We start from the raw sequence: 21,892 nt of genomic DNA, 5'->3' as shown, positions 1-21,892 counted from the left end.
TTTTTGTGAAAGAATAGTTTATAAATGTAAATATTTTCATAATTTCATTTTACCTTTTTATACTAAAACAAAGAGGAAAAAATGGAGTTGTCATTGTTTATATGTGATTATGACACTGTTTTATTGGTCCTGCCCACTTGAGATCAGATAGATAGATAGATAGATAGATAGATAGATAGATAGATAGATAGATAGATAGATAGATAGATAGATAGATAGATAGATAGATAGATAGATAGATAGATTTACTTTATTAATCCCCAAGGGGAAATTCAAAATATGATCATTGCTCTACAGAAATAGTCACATTACAGCAAAAAATAAACACTGAATGTAAATAGCTAAAAATAAGTTTGAGTTAAAAAAAAAGTTGGACTGCATGTTACTTTGACATGCCTGAAGTACATTATAAAGAGCATAGGTGACGTAAAACAAAATCAACAATATGCAATATTCTATGTCTATGCTTGGAAAACTAGAATAAAAAAAAGAACAAAAAACAAAATAGATTGTTCTGACCAGTTTTCTATTGACAACTAAAAGCAAAGTACTTACCTGTTTTTCTATGTTTTGCCATATTTTGACCCCACATTAAAAAGCAGATTGTTGTTAATCTTCCTTTGACTTTTTTGTAGCCCTAAAATAAACAAATACATTCTCTTATTATTAAATCCATGCCGTTGTATATTTTATTTAAGCAATACGTCATATATTTACTTTCATTCCCTTTTAATTTTGTTGCTCTACAATAAACTTAACACTTGGACACATATTTTAACCCTTTCATGCATGGTGGTCACTCCAGTGAACAGTTATTCTCCATCTGTTCTCTAGTATATTCATGGATGTTGTTGTTTTAGTTCCATATCAGCCAACACAGTGGACACTTTTGCGCCATCCCGTAATACACTGAAATTCATACCATTACTGTAACTTTGCTGTTTTTGATAAACCTGATCTGCACTAACATGTTTGAGTGTAAACCAAATGCTGATTGTTATTAGATTGTAATTCTCATTTTTCTTAACAACATAGTTTTTTTTTGTATATTACCTACATGAAGTGAGTAATAACTAATATTAGAGTATGTTTAAATATGAGAAAACATCAGATTAGCAGTGTTAAAAACTGTTTTATTTCATAGTTTTTACACAGTATGTCAGTAAATACACATTTCTTGGCTTCAAATATTAAATGCATGGTATCCATCTGAGTGGGCATTTTTGCAACTCCATGAAAAACAGGTTCATAAAAAAAAAAAAAAAAAAAAAATGTCAGTCGCATTGTTTTTTTTTTTGTTTTTTTTTCCATGCCTAAAGTGGAACCACGGTCTTGTCTCATCCTGTCCCTGTACACTTTCATCTATATGAGCCCTCCCTCTATGTATATGTATATGAGCAAGGAATGGATGAACATGCACATATAAAGTTACTTAAACACAAGCTGTAATTAAAAATAAATAGTTCAAGAATTTTCATTTTGTCTTCTTATCTTAATGATACAGGGGTTATTTTTCTTTTGCTCTCAACAAAAGAAAATAACCCCTGTATAGTTAAAAATGAAGTTGTCCTCCAAATGGGGGCGTGATTAAGGTTCTCATAATTCATGCATGAAAGAGTTAAACATGTGTTGGTCAATTCTTTAATCCAGAAAAGAGCATGCATTTCATTTTAATCCCAACTGATTGATTGATTGTGTAGTCCAACAATAAATTTAGAAACACACCTACTCTTTCTTGTTGGCCTTGAATAAACATACAAATAGACAGACTCATTTTAAACCTATATTGTTCAAAATGTAAACCCTGCAGTAGAAAACTAATTTCCTTTTAATACCCTGTTAATTTTTGTAAGCCTGCAACAAACTTTCAAGGCTATATTGGTCAATGTTTTAATCGGCAGAAATTATATGTCCTTCCTTTAAGTTTTTATAGGTTTACAATAAACTTTTCATGGACCTACAAAAGTACACAGCGTGGAAGTCATTTTGACTTTGCCCTGAACATTATTTACATTATTTTATTACATACTAAATCATTACATTTCGTAGTACTGTGGTTAATTATTACAAGTAGGTTATATTTTGAAGTTTACGTTGCTTTTCCGGCATTTCCCCTCTTCTCTCAGCACCGGCTTACTGACAACAGCTGACGGTCTGTTTGCAGAAATAAGACGTACATACGCAACCACCTGGGGTAGCGCCAACTGGGCCGAAGAGCTTGTCGGGAAGTGTAGTACCTTAGACCTACGCAGGAAGTGTAGCTCTGCTGTAAACTAAACTCATTTCCCATCATGCTTTGTGAACATGCCGATGTGGAGCGCGGAAATCTCGGCTCGTGCCGTTTGTTGTCATAGAGATAGAACAGCCGGGCTAACGGCTGTTGAGTAGACATGGCCGCTGGAAGTCTGTATCTGCTGCCATCTGTCGGAAAAAAGATTAACGTTAATACTATAGGAAATAAGAACAGGAATACCCTACAGGCCTACAGCTAAGGAAAAACAGAAAAGTCATCACATATGTTAAAAACTAGCAACAGTTTTCTCATAAATTTCAGAATAATAGTAGCAAATATTTTTAATTTCAGCTTTTACTTTTTTTTTTTTTTTTAATTTTTTATTTTTTAATCACATTCAAAGAGTCAGAAGTTTGCATACAACACGTTTACTGTGACTTTAACCCTTTAAACTCTAAGCCCATAATGGAATTAGTTTTTCTTATTTTGACAAACAAAAAGGTTAGAAAATATGCTGTGAGTGAGTCTGTTTGCCCATTTTTCCAGTGCACTTCTTTGAAAATCTAGCAATCATTTACAATTTACTGCATGTTATAATACTGACAAAATAGCTTTTTCTTCAGCTTCTAGTACATGTGTGAGTGAAATTACTGTAATGACCCAATAAAGCCTATAAAGAGCAATGTCTCAGGTTTCAGAGGCCATTGGATTTTTTTTTTTTTTTCCAATTGCACAAACAGTGAAAGAGTTACAGCCATGCCAACTGTATATGTGCAGGGTGTGTCAGCAGTGACACGTCAGGTTTTAAAGAGTTAACCCTTAAAGACCTACAACTGTTTTTTATTGAACTTACATGACAATTTTTTTTACATCCTACATTCAACCTTTCTTGGATGTTTTATCACCATTTATTATAATACTTGTCAACAGTTCAAGAGTAAAAGATTTTTTTATATTGTCAATTCACTAGATGCACAGGACATACAGAGATATTGTTTCTCTCTCACCTTGCTATTCAAATGCCATATAATTAAAAAAAAGAGGTAAAAATAGAAAAAGAATAAATGTAGTGGTATAAAAGATAAACAATAATAGATTATAAAAGATGAAAATCAAATCTATTTGCAATAACGGCAGTGGTGCAATAAAGTAATAGTGATGAAAGGTGAAGAGGTGTATAATGGAACAAAACAGCAGCAGATATGGGAATGGAGCAATTCATGATGAAGTGTAGAAGACAATCAACAGCAGATGTAATAAAAATCATATATTATTATCTTCTACGTTTTGCATTTTTCTGTAAAAATTATGTTCCTTTCCCATATTTAATTTACTGACCAGGTAGATGTTGATAAAAGAGAGTAAATTCACAGGTTATTATATCAGAAGACCAAAATATATAATTAATTGAACATGACAAAAGGCAGTTTGTCAAACTACATGGGTTTTACTGATGAGTCAGTGTTACACAATATGATGCTGTTTCCATGTTCCCTGCGGAGCCTCTGAATGTCCAAATGTGCCATATCTGATAATAACGAAAAGCAAAGAAACTGTATTTTATTATTATTTAAAGGTATTCATAGGATTAGTGGTCCTAAAGTTATTAAACAGTTTAGACTAGTAGATGTTTTTAATTTCCATAAGCTTTGGGAAGTTTAGAAGCATGAGATTTGCTACTTGCCAGCTGTATTTCAGGATCCTTAATTGCTTGTCATAATTAGTATATCTAAAAAAAAAGATTATTATTATTATTATTATTATTATTATTATTATTATTATTATTATTATTATTATTATAATAATAATAATAATAATAATAATAATAATAATAATAATATGACTGTATTTATGTCATTTTTAAAAACAACAGTTTGCCAAGTGCTTTGACAGTCAAAGAAAATGGGACACTCAAAACAAATTAGTAATAAATAATAAATACTACATAAGGAGATATTTTTCAGGCATATGAAGGCATATATCAACTGAACAAACAGTATCACACAAATGTAAACCCCATGAGACCACACAGCCATCACATCACTGAAGGGAGGAAAGTGTAAAGAACATATTTAGGTGTGACAGGTTTCACAAGCAGGACAGAAGAAACAACATACCAGCTGTAACTGAACACAAAAATATACCTCCATCTACATTTTAAAAAGTGCCCTATCATCATATCCATAATGACTGTCACCTAACAGGCTGATTCATTCATTCATTCATTCATGTTCTGAAGTGAGATAGTAAAAATGATATATTTTTAGAGGAATATTTTCCAGTCAGATGAGACAGTAATTCGTCTATTATTCAAATAATATTAGAGGAAGAGGAAGAAATGTGAGGTTTGTGACCCTAAGAATACCATCGAAACCATGAAGAGGCACCAATGCATCTCATACCCACAGATATTTTGAATATTGTGAAAATTGATCTGTATATTTAGAAAGTGTATACATGGATCTTTGAGGAGGACAAGCATATCTTTAAAATGCCAACAGTACAGCTTAAGTACGCTGACGACATAAATGTTTCGGAGCCATCACAAAGCTCTGACCTTAATCCAGTAGACACTTTGTGGGCCAAATAAATAAATTGGGTTGATAGAAGGAGGCCAAAAAAACTTCAGTCAGCTGCGTGATTATGTGATTCATGTCACACAAAGACAATGAGAATAAATATGAAAAAAATGTGTTAATTTTGAGGAAAAGTATTTAAAGCTGAAATTTATCTCAAAACAATGCATAATTACTACTGTCTGTCATTTAAATACTTTGTGTTCAACCAGTGACCCCTAGTTTCTATGTGATATTGTCTGTTGATAAAACAAATAAAAATAAAATATATTTTAAAAAAAAACAGAAATTTATCTCTACCATTACTTTTAAAAACACATCAAAAATAAATTAGTTAATATGTATTTGCTGTATATATCTGTGTGTTCATTTCTTTGAGTTTCTTGCCAGACAAACAACAATTTGCATCTCAGAATTATAATATTTGTCATGCCAAGACTTCAACCCTCATGAAGACAACAAAGCTGAATGACTTTGTGCCTAGCTCTACAGAGTCATGCATTTATCTCATCAAATTTTTTTATAGACGTCATATTCTTTTAATTTTCCTCTCTGCCACTAACCTGTTGTTGGTTCTTTTCCCTCAAGTTAACAAGAAACCTTTGTATAGTCACATGTTTTACGTTACATCATGAAGTCATTATTATAGGACATAATGTATTAAAAACAAATACACTCCAAAAATTAAAATCTTACCAAGTGTATTCTTCTCATTTCTAATCAAAATATCTCATCACACTTAAAAAAGACATAATCACCTAAAGGGTAACTTTTCAGTGAGATATAAGAATTTATTAATTTATTAATTTATCTTAAAAATCTTATTTCAAGAAATCTTACCAAGATAATTTTCACTTGTTCCACTGGCAGACTTTTTTTTTGCTTGAATTTATATCTCACTTACAAGTTACTCTTTAGGTAATGATGTCTTATTTTAAGCGTGATGAGATATTTTGACTAGAAATGAGAAAAATATGCTTGGTAAGATTTAAATTTTTGCAGTGTAGCATGCAACATGTAAAGTAGGGTATTGGAAAGCAGTTGCATACACAAAATAAACAGTACCCAGGACATACAAATATAGCCAGCATTAATACCAGAAAATCAATTATATTCAAATATTAAACATATATTCTAATAATGATCTAACAATAAATGAAAGACCAAATGAATGAATAAAATGTCCTGTTTAGAAAATGATCATATTCTGAATTTTAAACATACAGTAAACATATAAAGGCTTTTTAATCACTTTTTATATTTGCAATGTGAGTTATATCATCTATTGCTTAGAAAACACTGTGTTTTAAGCAGTCCAAATGCTCATAAATCTTTACTCTCTCTCTCTCCCTCATCTTGTCTCTGTAACCTAAACCTAACCAGCTTTAGCGAGGTGCAAGGTAAGCCAATCAGATTTTATCAGATTGCTATGTCACTAAGGTCTGACTATTTGTAGCAACAGGGTAGGAAAGCTTAAGAGCGTTATTTTCTGAAACCCTTTTGTACCACCTCCTTATAGATACACAAAACTACCTGAAAGTACTTTGAAACATAGTAGTAACATAATACCATCTGGGAACAATCTGTTAGCAGGTGATTAATGAACAGATGGTGATCACAGTGACAGAAAATTAAAAAAAAAAAGGCCTGGTGTAAATAGAGGAAAGTGTGAATCACTAGATACCATAAGAATCCAGCAAAACACACTATGATGTGAGAAAATTCAGAGTTTTTTTTTTTTTTTTAGGGTCGTAGCACTGTTTTTTTCTTGAACACTAATAAGATTACTAGTCTAATCTAGGAGGAGTCAGAAATAACCTTATACTCCCCCCCAGGAGCCACCGAGAGAAAGTATGAACACTTGGACACAATCTCCACTTAGTTTTCAACACATTCTTCAGGTCCACTTATCCCCATACTACTGTAGATCTGCTATACCGGTGAGATCGATGGCTTTCCACATTGGTACACATGATCCTGCGGATACTTGTGCTACTCCACCCAGATGGCCAGAGATAATCTGAGACGAATCAAATCAAGTGAAGCACAGGATTGACTCTCCACAGAACCTGAGAGGTAACGGCAACGTCAGAGCTGTGGAGGCTGATGTCAGAAATGTTGGCAGCGAGAACAGTGTCACATTTGTGTTCTGAGATGGTGGTTACAAGATTCTCATCTCTCCTACAACAGGTAAAGCACTTTTATTCATTATTCTAAATGAATTTTCTTTAACTTTTTAATTTTTTTATGCTTTGCTATTACATTTAAGCTTGATTATTCTGTGAATTGTTCTTGTTCTGTGATGAGGTACAAACTACCAGCCAACAAAAGTAGCTAACCAATCCTTTAAATGGATTATGTCTGTATTATAATTGACTGGATATGATTTATAATGCTAATCTTTGACCAAGCGTTTGTAGCTCCGTCTTACATGCTTTACTTGCTCCTAAAATGCAAACATCTGAAATGAAGCAGTTCAGGGGATGCTTAGGACAGAGTAAATTATTTTGTTCTGACTTATTGGATACACGTCTCCAGATTCTGCTATGACTGTGGATGTGAGCCTGGGTGACTGTCCATATGGCACTCAATGCAAAGACAACAGGTGGAGCTCTGATGGAATACAGTAAGTAATAATCATAAGCAGTGATAAAATATTACAGTAGTGCATTCTAAGGCTCAAACTCTTCTGATACTGGCTACTTTTTTTTTTATCATAATACTAAATAAACTGTAACTGTAACATAAAGGTGGCTATTGTATTACTGTAACACCCATACCAGACAAGGATTAAACACCTCTAAGTGGGCTGATCAACACTGATGAGTGTTTCAGAGCAGTGGACAGTACATCTGAGCGCATTTGGTCTATTTATGCTGCTGAGAATGAAGTGAAAGCTTGACAAAGCATTAATATAACAAGTGGTGCCAGGCACAACAAACCCTGCCCCTTGCACTGTAGCTTATATTGGCATCAAACCAAAATGCATGTGCTGATGTCAGCATATCAATTGCCTCTATATATGTGCTAAGTTTGAGGTAAATGGAAAATAAATTGATGTTTTTATAGACATTTGAAGCTGTACCCATTATAAGTAAATGGGAGTAAAAAAAAGATTCATAAATTCATAAAAAATTTGAACTTTGACCAGCTTTTCCCAAAATGTTATCAGATCTATTCTGGGTCACTGGCAATCTATAAACCACATTTGGTTTGAATTCAACCAATAGTTTTCCTGCTAGAGTTTTAAGAAAGACAGAAAGAAAGAAAGAAAGAAAGAAAGAAAGAAAGAAAGAAAGAAAGAAAGAAAGAAAGAAAGAAAGAAAAACAAACAAACAAACAAACTGAAACAAAAACAATACCCCTTGGCTCCACTTCGGGGGGGGGGGGGGGGGTAATAACAGCTGATTAAAAAACATTGCAACTAAACACAAAAGACTACTTGTGTCACATAAGTTTATTCCTCTTTTCTGTCCCTTTGACCATAACTTCAGTCAGAGCCCCCAGGGCGAGGTACACAATAGTCGGGGAAGCCATTCGTTTTGTCGTCCCAGCGCATCTACAATGCTCTATTGGATGTGGAGGCCAAGCCTGCAAGTATGATGACCCAAATCACTGGAGTGATCAGGACCAGGCCATAAAAGGACTCTACTCATCCTGGTAAACATAGTTGTCCCAACTATTCTACTTGTTTATATATATATATATATATATATATATATATATATATATATATATATATATATATATATATATATATATATATACATGTATAGTGTAGCTTTATTGTTTTCTGTACCTGCCCTAATATATTTTTTCTATTTTTTTTTTCAGGGTTACTGATAACCTTCTTGCTACTTCCAGACCCTCAACAGAAATTATTGAGAAATATAATATTATTGATCAATTCAGAAGGTACAAATTATATTGATTTGACATCTTATACTGTATTTTTATTTTCAAGAATGAAACAACATATCCTTTAATTAAGTAAAAGTACAGTATCAAATTATTTTCAGGAAAATGCACTTAAAGTATAGTACTTACTACTGTGTTAATGAGTACATCACATTTTACTTCTCTAGCTGTTTAAGTCTGAGCTTGTTTTAATGACTTTTTATACTTTTAATAGTTTACAGCAGTGCATCATAAAAGATCATTGTATATTTGTAGTGTCACTGTCCTGTGATCATACATGCAGAAAGACAAGCAACAATGTAAAGTTAAAGTTTAAAAACATTTATCGTTGAATTTTTTCATCCAGGGACACTTTACTCTGCAAGTCATCACAGACACTGACACATAGAGAGATGCATGCAACAAAGAATTATGATCCAGAAAGCAATTAAAGTAGTTAGTTATATGTAGTTGGGTAGAAATGAGATAATTTCAGTCAGAGATGTGGTAGATTGCAAATGTGAACTTGTATAAAATGAGAACTCAAGCCACTTGGTACAGTCCTTGAGAAAAAAAAGTACATGGTTGTATCAACTATAGCTGATTTTCAGGAGTTCCTGGGGCAGGAAGACTAATAAAAAGAACACTTCTCTGTTTGTGTGTGTGTCAAGGAATGGTATTAAAACAGTGATCAACCTGCAGACTCCTGGTGAACATGCCAGCTGTGGAAACCCCCTAGAACCTGAAAGTGGCTTCTCATACCGTCCAGAGGTCTTCATGGAAAACAACAGTATGTGAGTTATGTGTTTTATCAAGTAAATACTTTTGTATGTATGAAGAAGTGTGACTGCATTTATTTTACCATTTCAGTTTATTTCTATAATTTTGGCTGGAGTGACTATGGAGTAGCCACCCTCACCACTGTGTTGGACATGGTGAAGGTCATGGCCTTTGCACTGCAGGAGGGGAAGATAGCAGTCCATTGTCATGCTGGTCTTGGCAGAACAGGTACATTCATTTGCATGTTATATGAAGAATTTTAACTGTTCGGAGCCTTTATTCTGATTCAATTTAAGTCTTTACTTTTCCTTCCAGGTGTGCTGTTGGCATGTTTCATAGCCTATGCCACAAGGATGACCGCCAACCAGGCTATTTTATATGTACGAGCAAAACGGCCTAATTCCATCCAGACCAGGGGTCAGCTGCGGTGTGTTCGACAGTTCGTCCAGTTTCTTACCCCTCTGAGGAGTGTGTTTTCCTGTGCTGCACCCAAATCAAACCCTGTCACGCTGTGCCAGTACTTAAATCGCCAAAGACACATGTTACACGGTTATGAGAGAAGAAAGCTGAGAAACCTCCCAAAGATTGTCCAACTGGTGTGTAGGCTGTTACTGGACATAGCAGAGAATCGACAGGTGATTGAAGAAGACATACTGGAGGCCCCTGACATCCAAGACATCGAGATGCATCTCAGTGTCATTGAGAAACTCGGCCCTGAGTTTTTTTCAAAGGAGCCCCGTTTGCCAGGTACCCCCACCTTACCTAGGCATTTCAATGAGCCACCTATCTTTTACCATCGCAAAAGTCTCAGCTACAGTGAGTCCGACTTGAGACGACTGGGATCAGAGCTCAACCTCCTCACGCGCCTCGGCACCCTGTCACAAAGTAATGCAGAAATATCCGCATCTGAACCCAAGGTCCCTGTAATACAAGACTGGAATAGCAATGCATCTTTGAACTCAAACTGTTCTAAAGGCTCACTCTGGGAGGTGAAGAATGTGGAAAACCAAAAAGACGGTTCCATTCTGCTGAGGCGGAAAATTATCCAACGTAGTGAGTCTGTAGGACCCAATGAAAATACCAAACAAGGTAACATATTGTCCAGATGGAAGGCTGAACAGAGGGAAGTAGCATTAAATGGGATGAAATCTGAAGTTAAAGAAGAACAGTCAGAGGTGCCCTTCATCACCCTACAGTCAGAGTTGTCCCCGGAGGCCAGGAGGTTGCTCGTAGCGCAGGCCTTGGCTGTTGACCTTTTTCTGGATGGAGAAGAAGCTCATAAGAGTAAAGCACTGACCTGGCAGGTAAATGATCCCTACCACTGCCGTCTGGGGGGAAATGTTCCTAGAAGTGCTTTAATTTGGCTGGCAGCTATAACAAAGATGTTTGCAAAAGGTCAAAAGCAGGTGTGGGTTTTGTTGGACAGGTAACCACCATCATGAAATGGCCAAAAAATCTACTCAACAGTGTTTGGTACATTTTCCGTCAGGGCTTACTGGCAGAAAATCATGATTTTTCCGGCCTTTTATCTAAGTCTAAAGATCATAATTCCCCTTAGGACCAAACCTCAGTATCTAACATGACAGTCCTGTGGTTAATTTCTCCACATGTGGATGTTTTCAGTCTTCAGAGTACATCACCTTGCTTCCTACAGCTGATAGATAACCCCCCCAGTGCTTGGTATTTGTATGAGCCAAGACAAATGACTATCTGCATGTATGCAGGCCGAGCTGAACCAAGGTGGAGCATGGGAAAGGCTGTGCATGGAGAGGGATCCTTTCATCCTAAGTGGGCTGATGTGGGCATGGTTAGAGCAGCTCAAAGAGCCAGTGATCTCCATCCAGGATGCCAAAAAACTGAACCCTGAAGACACCGATGCTCAAACGGTTCTCTCCTCACTTGACCAGGTCTGTGGGTACAATACGCTACATTTTATTGTAAAGAAATAGTGTGCTTTAGGTTTCTTGACAGCCTTATCATCTCTTCCCAGGCGCCTAGAGAAACATTAACAAGCATCCTACACTGTATGGCCAATATGGAGAGTATACCCGAGGAGGTTGAAAATGCATTCCTGAATCGTACCATTAAAGCTTTTACTTGGGTGAGATTTTATTTCCATTATTACTTAATGGTTACTTTCGTTTCAGTCACTAATATATCCTTGTCTGCCTTTTAACAGAAGCAAAATAATACTGAGGATGGAAGTGAAGTGTACAAGTCCATGACTACAGTCCTGAGGAGAGTCTTAGAGGACATGAGAGATATCCCCGACCCTGAAGACAAAACACCAATTTCTCCTACTTTGTATTATATTCAATAAGACATACCAGTCACATGTAGGTGGTGAACTGCCTGTATCTCCATGTGGAGGCTTGAAGTTAAATATATATTTGTGTGCCTTGTGACATTACGGTTTAATGTGAAGCTGATTAGTTTTATTACCAACACAGAATGTACCACAGTATCATCTTACCTCGCTAGTGAGAAAATACATTGAAGAACATGTGAAGAGAAAAACTGCAATGCATTAAGCCTTAACAGCAGTCAGATTAAATGTTAACATACCTCAGTTCTAAATGTTCTTTATGACTGTATAGAACATAATCCTTACACATCTTCAGATAACATTTATTAGAAGAACCAAATGTGTGCACATGTAAGTGAAAATATCTAATTTTAAGACAGAAAATATGACTAAAAGTCACAAATAACAGATGTCGACTGTAGGTAATTTGATTATTTTAGTTAGAACATTCTCAGATAATGGATCATGGAAGATATCTTGTGGTTTTTGGTAACAGAAACACCATACATCTGTCCAGGTGATTCATACATGTACATTTCTTTCTGTATGTTACATATTAAACCTTAAAGAGAGACAACATTCCATTGTGAGGTCAAATTTTGCACATCAAAATGCTGGGAAGAGGATTACATGATGAACATTCCTCTTTTTTTGTGACCTCCAGACAATATTTACTGACATGTTTTATCACACAGTGTTAATGCCTTTGCTAGAATATAGTGTTTTTTTAATTGTAAAGGATGTTATCTGTTTTGTAAACATAGACCGACCACGAAAACTGACAACGTATATGCATAATATATGATATGTGATAAGCATATTTGGTTATCAGTTGAGCATAAAAGCAAATTATATGTTAAACCTGCTTCCTGGATTCTGTTTTTTGGGTGGGCAGTGATCCTCAGGAGGTAAAAGAATAAGCCTTCAACACGTCTTTCCCGTCTTTGCTCTCTACTGAGGCCACAATGCTGGAGTAGTCACAAGCAACGTGAGTGAACCCACTACAACAAACAGGACAAGTAGAGATAGTGTGAATTTCAGTTATTGTCAGTATGTTATAGCAAATATTGTCTGATTCTATACAAAACAACGAAGAGGTGAATGAGTGCTTACCTGGACATTGTGTGAGACCCTCCCAGCAGGTGATACCGACCCTCTAGTGCCACCCCACGGTCTCTGTCATTGGTCCACGTCAGTACACGTAAGGAGAGGTCTTGAGATGCTGTCACGACACGAAAGCTATCCTGAAAATATCAAGACAGCATAATTACTTGTTTCATTCAATCATGGATTTTCACAGAATAGAATAGAATAGAATAGAATAGAATAGAATGTCTTTATTGTCATTGTACAGGTATAACAAAATTTGAAGCGCAATCGTCTTTAGGTGCCATAAAAGTATAAATAATGTATATAAAACAGTATAAAAACTGAAAATATAAAAGAAAAACCCTGGTGGTATAAACAGCTGAAAAAGCAGCATAGAAAAGTGTCACTGGAACTATAAAAGACACATAAAATATCGTCATATACCCCTAGACAACATTCAGCATTTCCACACTTGTATTAATGTCCAGCAGTGTTCAGCCCAGTTATGACCCTGGGATAAAACTGTTTTTTTAGATGGTTTGTGCTGGCCTTTAGTGTCCAGAAACATCTGCAAGAGGGTAAAAGACTGGGTTTATTATTGGAATTCACACACCAAAAAAACCTACCACACAAATTCCAGAGATAGGCATGGTATGGTCTGTGTAGCTACCAAGCAGAGCTCCTTTCAGAGAGTACACCTGTAAACAGTGGTTTGTTGCCAAGACTATGCAGTTGCTGTCCTTGGCCGCTAGATGAACGTGTGAGTCCCTACTGCTGAGTGTCAAGGGAAAAGACGCCACCTGCTGGACTGAAATGACAAAGAAAATACAGGCACTGCAGAATTTAATGTCTCATAATCTTAGACTTTTCTTCTTGCCCACACTTTAAAATTCCTCAGATATGTTTGGTTGCAAACAGAGAACATGTAACATTCAACTATGGTCTAAAGCAGAGGTCTCAAACATACAAACATACAAAGGGTTCAATCTGGTCCATGGGATGATTTTGCTAAGTCCAACAATTACATAGACTTTGACATTCAAGGATGTCTCAGAGCCTTCACCAGTTATTTGGATCATTAAGTTAAATGCTGTATTTTTCAGTTCCAGATGTCTTTACATGTGTAAAGGACAAGCTGTGGCATAATATTATTAAAATTACACTTAACCCATAAAGACCCAAACATTCACCGTTAACCAAAACCATCAACTGATGTGAAACTGCGTAATACCTGTTGATCCACTAATCCTATCAATATATGTGAATAATTGGTGTAAAATGCAGTTTGTCATCTTTACATAGTCATCACATATGACCCATTTCGACGTTCAGAGGCTACGTAGTTATCGTGGAAACACCGTCATCTTCTACAACATTGATTCACCAGTAAAACCCATGGAGTTTGATAAATGACAGTGGATGGGGACACTTGGTTTATATTCAGTTAATGATATATTTGTGAAAAAGTCACTTTTTCTTCAATTTTCTCTGTTTTGATGTAAAAACCATCAACTTAATTCTTAGCTTTTATGAACACCAACATTAGTAAATTAAATGTAGGAAAATACCTGATTGTCACTGAAGAAACACAAAATACAGAAGATAACATTACAATAAATGGTGATAAGTCACTTAAGGAAAGTTAAATATAGAGAAAAAATCATTTGAGAACTGCTACTAAAGTAAAACTGGATCCTTATGGGTTAATATTCTTGAGAAATTTCAGATCGTTCAGGTTATTCACATGTTTTGTGAAAATACAGTTTGTGAATATAAGCATTTTCATTTTGTAATTTTACTTTTATCACACTAAAACAAAGAGAAAATGTTGGAGTTGTCATTATGTATAAGTTACTACACTATTCTTTTACTGGTCTGGCCTGCTTGAGATTGAATTGGGCTGTATGTAGCCCCTAAACTAAAATAAATTTGACATCCATGGTCTAAAGCAGGGGTTCTCAATCTTTTTCTCTCAGGCCCCCCTTTGGAGGACGAAAAACCTCCAGGCCCCCCTCAACCCCAACAATACTATAACAATGGTGCAATTATAACTTTTATTGAAAGAAACATCAATATTGTAACAAAACTTTTTGCTTTTCCTTGAATAATTTTGTGTCCAAATTAAATAGAACTTAGATTTTTGCTTGAACAATACAAATAAACTCAACAAGACTGCTCCAAGACAATATTTTTCCAAATAAAAATACAAAATGCGCAATTATCTTACAACAGAAAACAGAAACATTGCACATTTTTTTCAGTCAAATCCTTGTCCATTCTCCAAACCTAAACTCTTTGTCTAGTCTAGTGACAGATCACCATGGCAGTAGATTTGTTTGTTGTACGTCCTTAAAATGAGTCCAGGGTGCTCCAATGCTAAAACATAAGTTCCACCTGCTGTTCTAACCTGAAGGGGAAAAAAAAACACCCAGGAGTGATCCCATGCCTCCCTCCTGGCAAACCTTCGCACCACCCCTAAATGGTCCGCCCCACAGTTTGAGAAACACTGGTCTAAAGAAATAAAACATTCATTTCTGTGAATGCATGTGACACATTTTTCACTTTTGACATACATCTACATTCTGATGTACTTACAATGCAGAGAAACTGGAATCCATGCCCATTTTTTTTCAAATCCCCTAAACCATATATTTGTTGTCCCTTGTTTATTTAGGACATATTTCTTCTATTTTCCATGTTGCCTATGCTGAAACTGTCTTGACCTACACACTGATGACAAAAGGACCAAATTCACCCTTATCTTCTCCAACTATTTCCTATTAGCTAATAAGGGAACTGGACTCAAATAAAGAGGTTAGTACTTGTCAATTATTATCTATGAATCTCAATTCTCACCTTGTATCTCAGTCTTGTACTTGGATTTTTTCAGACTGACATCGAGGACAGTGAGGACTTTGTTGTTTTGGGTCAGTTCACTGTGGTGAACGATGGCCAGTCTGGCGGGCTGGGTTGGAATGAATACAGCCGCCCGGCACCCAGTGACTGGTAAAGACTGGGACAAAGTTTCCTCATCCTCAGACGGAGAGTTCAAACTTTCTGTGTACATAACCTATCAATAAACAGTGGAAAAACACAGAAAAATGTGTATTCCTTCGTCCAACAGTTCTTGTCTGAACACCTATTTCCACAGCGTCATTTGTATAGAGGCAGTAAAACAGACCAGAGCAGGAAACACAAACATAAAGTAATACTGTTAAAAATAACAAGAAATACCTTTGGACTGAAATCATCATTGTCCTTGGTTCCAGCTGTGATCCATTTCTTGTCAGGTGAAACTAGGAGTGTGTTGACTTTAAAGGTGTCACACACCATTACATTAGACTTTTTAGTCAAACCTGAACCAGCTAGTGTGCACACAGATCCTTGTCTAGTTCCCACCTAGAAGGAAATATACAGAGGTACAGTCGTGGAAAAAGTTATTAGATCATCAAAAGTCATCAAAAACTATTGTTATGCAATCAAGTAGTAACTCCTGTGTGTATCATGTGACTAAAACAGACAGAAAAGAAAACACGGAATGCCTAAAAGCATTGTACAATGCCGTAGTCACTGATGTAAGAACTTAAGTGACTTTGGTTATTATCAAGAAAACCATGGAAAATGGATAGATATCAGCTCTGAAATTAAACTCTTATGAGCTATTTTTGTTGTTATCATTATATTTGTCCTAACAAATATACCTTTAGTTGTACCAGGTATCAAAATGAATAAGAAATTAAAGAAAACAAGGGCGGTCTAATAATTTTTTCCAAAACTGTTTAAGAGTTGAAAACACTTGTATTCGGTCTGTATTTGAAATCCACACATTTGAATGTTACTTACGCTCAGAAACCACTCGTTGTTGACGCTGTACTGCAGTAATGTACAGTGTGAGGCCCCGGTGGAATAGGAGGCCAGCTCCTGTCCGGTCTGAGCCTGCCAGGTTTTGATGAGGCCTGTGGAGTCTGCTGTGATCACAACACCACGCTGTTCATCAACCACAATAGCTATCAATGGATTCTGCACAGGACTGCACCACAGGAGCTCACCCTGAGTGGAAATAACACTACATGTAAATCTATTGATGTAAGCAGATAGGACTTTTTTGGCATCCCACTTCATGAAAATGTAATCTTATTTTTGATCTTAACTGATAATGACCTTTTTCTTGCATTGGTAACACTGATAAGAAAGTTGTATTGATTTGAGTATATATTACAAAAAGCCTATTTACAATATGAAGTGCAACATATCAATGAAAATATTATTTTTATAATATCATTGTCCATGCAATGATACATATTATAATTAGGGCTGTCAAAATTAATGCATTAACACAGATTAATCCATCATCATGATTAATCTGATTAAAATGTTAATGCAATTAACCCATCTGCAGTGCAGAATAACTTTGAATGTCTCTGGCAACTCATTTGGGCCAGTTTGTCCAAGTACAGTTACCGCCATGCATGGACAAATGGGCAGCAGAACCAACCCATAAAGATGGAAGACACGAAACAGCACATTGGTCTTCTGGATGGAAATACGAGTACAAAAAAACCCAAGATGGAACAGGTGGTTCAAGTTGTTTTGTTGAAACTACTGAAGGTGTTTAATAAACATGATAAGTGCATATATATTCCCTTCTTTCTTGAGTCTGTTTGCTCATGCAAAATGAAATGCAATTAATATAGATTAAAAATGAATGATATTTAATCATGATTAATCAAAGTTAATCCACAGCAACCCTGTGATTAATCTGATTTAAAATTCTAGTTGTTTGACAGCACTAGTTATAATAAAATTTTATATTACAATAAATGTCATGGCAAGAAATGTTTTTATTCTGTATTAAGGTGTTTTTTTTGTACATTGTTATCTAGATTACAAAATGCTTCAGTTTATTTTTACTTGATTTTATTAAAATGGGAAATATCTGTCATATTCTGACCATAAAAAATAATTTTAACCCACAAGTAACTGTCTGCTTTCTTCAACTCTCATTCAGGAGAAATAATGATTTGGTATTTATCATGATAATTACTGATAACAACAACTGATATGAACATTTTTATCATGATACTTCTAAGCAACAGCAATAGGAAGTCCTACAAGATCTAGATGTGATGTAAGATAAGATAAAATAAGATAAGATAAGATAATTTATTGTCACTAGCGGCATTGTAAAACACGGGACACTGGACACAGAACGTGCATTATAGTAGGATTATTATTATACAAAATGTACAATGAAATTTAGGTGCCCTATCAGGATGCGGACTCATAAATAGTAATAGTGATAAATAGTACTAATAACCTTAAAAATATATAATAATAAAAATATCATGTAATAGCATGGCATGTAATAAATATAATTATTAACTATACGTAAGTAAAAGCATGAAAGTATTATCAGAAAAACAAATTATTCTATGAAAAGTTAAAGTAGTCATTGTGCAGTAAAATAGTCCCTATCAAATATGATGTTTTTGGATTCATATTCCCCCTGTATTTAAGTATATGTTGCATTTAACTCCTGTACATGGTTGAGATTGAGTTCCTTTAAAAAATCATAAACTGTTGTTTTTTTTTTTATCTACAGTGATGAATTATATTCTACAAGTTCATCATATGTTGAGTATGTATGAGATCAGAAAAACAGGCCTGTTTTCAGCTTGGAAATACTTTTACCATCTAATCTAATACAAAAAGAGATTTTAAAGAGTTTATTTGTCTTAAGAAGGAGGAGAATTTTATCACAAAAAGCTTGTAAAAGGAGGCTTAATTCTTCCATTTATGACAAGCATTTAAATTAAGGCATTTGGAGAAGGGATGAGACATTTTAATGTGCAAAATAAGTAAACGTGCAGGACTAATTTAGTGGAGGAAGAAGTAGAATAGAAGTAGAAGAAGTAGAATATACAGATGAAGAAAAAGGAAATACTCCTAAATCAAATATGCTTTTAAGTTGTTAGTTATTTCCATCTCTGTATAAAGTGTGTGTGATAAAGGTGTTACTGACATTTTGGACATTCCATGCTCGGACCGTCCCATCTGAAGAGGCGCTGCAGACTGTGACACTGCTCTTACAGAAGTCTGGGTTATTAGTTGAAGTCTCACTCACATACACCAACCCCACCACCCTGCCTGATGAAACATAAACATATCAGACAAAGTATTAGAACCATGGCCAACAGAGTAAAGGAGTCCACAGACTGATACAGACAGACTACCTGTGTGTCCCCTGAGGGTTTTACAGGTGTAACCTCCAGTCCTGCCTTCAGTCATTTTCTTTTCTAGGTGGGACCGTCGTAGGAAGTATGTCTTCCATGTCTGAGTCTTCTCACCCCCGAGCAGAACATTACAGAAACTCCAACGCTGCAGACACATCCTCCTAAAGGGGAGCACAGAGACTTCAACTGTTCTGTTCTCTGATATATAAAGTTATTATTATTTTAAGTTGAATCCATATGAATTTTATTTAACCCATAAAGACCCAGTGCTGCTTTTGTGGCAGTTCCCAAATGAATTTTCCTCTACTTTTTAACCTTTCTTAAGTGATTTATCTCCATTTATTCTAATATTATGCTCTATATTTTGCATTTTTCAGTGAAAATCAGGTATTTTCCAATATTTAATTCACTGAATATGTAGATGTTAATAAAAGCTCAGACTGAAAGTTGAGGGTTATTATATCAGAAACAAAACTGAAGAAAAGCTGACTTCTTCTGTAAACTCTATCATTAACTAAACATAAACCAAGTGTCTCCATCCACTGTCATTTATCAAAATAAGTGTGTTTTATTGATGAATAAATATTGTACAAGTTGACAGTGTTTCTATGTTCACTACGGAGCCTCTGAATGTCCAAATGAGTCATATATGATGACCATGAAAAGATGACAAACTATTTTACACCAATTATTTACATGTATTGATAGGATTAGTGGATCAACAGGTATGTGGATGTTTGGGTCTTCATGGGTTATGGTAATGAATTTTTTTCTATTTTTAACTTTTCTTAAGTGATTTATCACCATTTATTGTAATATTATCATCTTTATTTTGTACTTTTTTTCAGTCTAAATCATGTTTTTTCCTATATTTAATTCACTGATCAGGTAGATATTCATTAAAGGTCAGGGTAAATTCAAAGGTTATTATATCAGAAACAGAGAAAACTGAGGAAAAAGTGAGTGATCTGTCAGTAGACTACACAAAGAGTTTAGATTTGGAGAATGGACAGAGATTTGACTGGAAAAATGTGCAATGTTTCTGTTTTCCGTTGCAAGATAATTGCGCATTTTGTATTTTAATTTGGAAAAATATTGTTTCGGAGCAGTCTGGTTGAGTTTATTTGTATTGTCCAAGCAAAAATCTAAGTTGTATTTAATGTGAACGCAAAATTATTCAAGGAAAAGCAAAAAGTATTGTTACAATATTGATGTTCCTTTCAGTAAAAGTTATAATTGCACCACTGTTACAATGTTGTTGGGGTTGAGGGAGGACTGGAGGTTTTTTGTCCTCCATAGAGGGGCCTGAGAGAAAAAGATTGAGAACCTCTGCTTTAGACCATGGATGTCAAACTTATTTTAGTTGAGGGGCTACATACAGCCCAATTTAATCTCAAGCAGGCCAGACCAGTAAAAGAATAGTGTGGTAACTTATAAATAATGACAACTCCAACATTTTCTCCTTGTTTTAGTGTGATAAAAGTGAAATTACAGTATGAAAATGTTTAAATTCACAAACTATCCTTTCACAAAACATGTGAATAACCTGAACGACCTTAAATTTCTTAAGCATATTAACCCATAAGGATCCAGTTTTACTTTTGTGACAGTTCCCAAATGATTTTTTCTCTTTATTTAACTTTCCTTAAGTAACTTATCACCATTTATTGTAATATTATCTTCTGTATTTTGTGTTTCTTCAGTGACAATCAGGTATTTTCCTACATTTAATTTACTAATGTTGGTGTTCATAAAAGCTAAGAATAAAGTTGATGGTTTTTGCATCAAAAACAGAGAAAATTGAAGAAAAAGTGACTTTTTCAGCAAATTTATCTTTAACTGAATATAAACCAAATGTTCATTTATCAAACTGGTTTTACTGGTGAATCAATGTTGTAGAAGATGACGGTGTTTCCACATTCACTGCAGAGTCTCTAAACATCCAAATGGGTCATATCTGATGACCATGAAAAGATGACAAACTGTATTTTACACCAATTATTTACATGTATTAGGAAACAGCATTGGTGGATGAACAGGTATGTGGATGTTTGGGTGTTCATGGGTTAAAGAAAAAATAAAAAGACAAACTTCTCACCTCCATAACCAGGGAGTCTCCGCAGCATCATTCCAATCCTAAAAGTATAAAATTACGCACAAAAACACAAATTAATGGCACTTTTAGTTTTATGTATTGGCTCAAATCACATTCCTCTGACTACTTCCGCAAATTGAACCCTCCTCACCTTACACACACTGGAGGCTCTGATCAGGTCTTCCTCTGACAGGAATGTAAATATATTGATCAGACAGTCCTTGATGAGATACGGATGAGGGTCCATATTAGGATCAGGTCCAAACACACTGTCATAAACTACCTGTGCGTCAAAGCGACACTGGTACCAGACTGGGGCAAACTACGGAAAGAACACACGGACAAGAAAGAAGGAATCCGACGCTCAGTCTGTAAGGCCTTATGTTTGCCACTAGATGTCGCCATAATAAAAGATAGAGAGTTCGTAGAAATTAGGACAAAGGCTTAAACGCACTTTGGCAAAGGCGCGCGTCATGGTTTTAAATAAATTAAATAATTATATTGATAGGAGGATTTTTAATAATAAACTCTAACAGTGGTTGGACAGTGAACTTCATACACTGTAGTTAAATCTGAATCCGCCTCATTACAAGTTTTAAAAGTTTACACAACTTACTTTTTAGGTTTGAGTTAATACATATTTACGCATATTTCTAGTCGTGTGGGAAAACATAGTCATTAAAC

General features: G+C 35.1%; 2 protein-coding genes across 2 annotated transcripts; one reads left to right on the top strand and one right to left on the bottom strand.

Moving 5' to 3' along the window:
* Positions 1–6,651: 6,651 nt before the first annotated feature.
* ptpdc1b (protein tyrosine phosphatase domain containing 1b) lies at positions 6,652–12,648 on the top strand. The gene is made up of 10 exons (XM_030139266.1): positions 6,652–6,999; positions 7,348–7,435; positions 8,304–8,469; positions 8,644–8,724; positions 9,378–9,496; positions 9,577–9,714; positions 9,802–10,790; positions 11,211–11,393; positions 11,477–11,587; positions 11,666–12,648. Exons 2-10 carry the CDS (start codon positions 7,390–7,392, stop codon positions 11,804–11,806), a joined length of 1,974 nt encoding a protein of 657 aa, XP_029995126.1. The 5' UTR covers positions 6,652–6,999; positions 7,348–7,389; the 3' UTR covers positions 11,807–12,648.
* A 28-nt stretch (positions 12,649–12,676) lies between these two features.
* fbxw12 (F-box and WD repeat domain containing 12) lies at positions 12,677–21,525 on the bottom strand. Its single transcript, XM_030139267.1, has 10 exons — positions 21,360–21,525; positions 21,212–21,249; positions 19,114–19,274; positions 18,903–19,027; positions 16,724–16,930; positions 16,115–16,279; positions 15,737–15,950; positions 13,507–13,688; positions 12,905–13,035; positions 12,677–12,792 (listed from the first exon to the last, which is right to left on the bottom strand). The coding sequence occupies exons 1-10, from the start codon at positions 21,453–21,455 to the stop codon at positions 12,693–12,695; spliced, it is 1,419 nt and encodes a 472-aa protein (XP_029995127.1). The 5' UTR covers positions 21,456–21,525; the 3' UTR covers positions 12,677–12,692.
* Positions 21,526–21,892: the final 367 nt, after the last annotated feature.

The sequence above is a fragment of the Sphaeramia orbicularis genome, chromosome 7 (genome assembly GCF_902148855.1).
Source record: "Sphaeramia orbicularis chromosome 7, fSphaOr1.1, whole genome shotgun sequence".
Taxonomy (NCBI): Eukaryota; Metazoa; Chordata; class Actinopteri; order Kurtiformes; family Apogonidae; genus Sphaeramia; species Sphaeramia orbicularis.
This window is presented reverse-complemented; position numbering and strand designations above follow the sequence as displayed.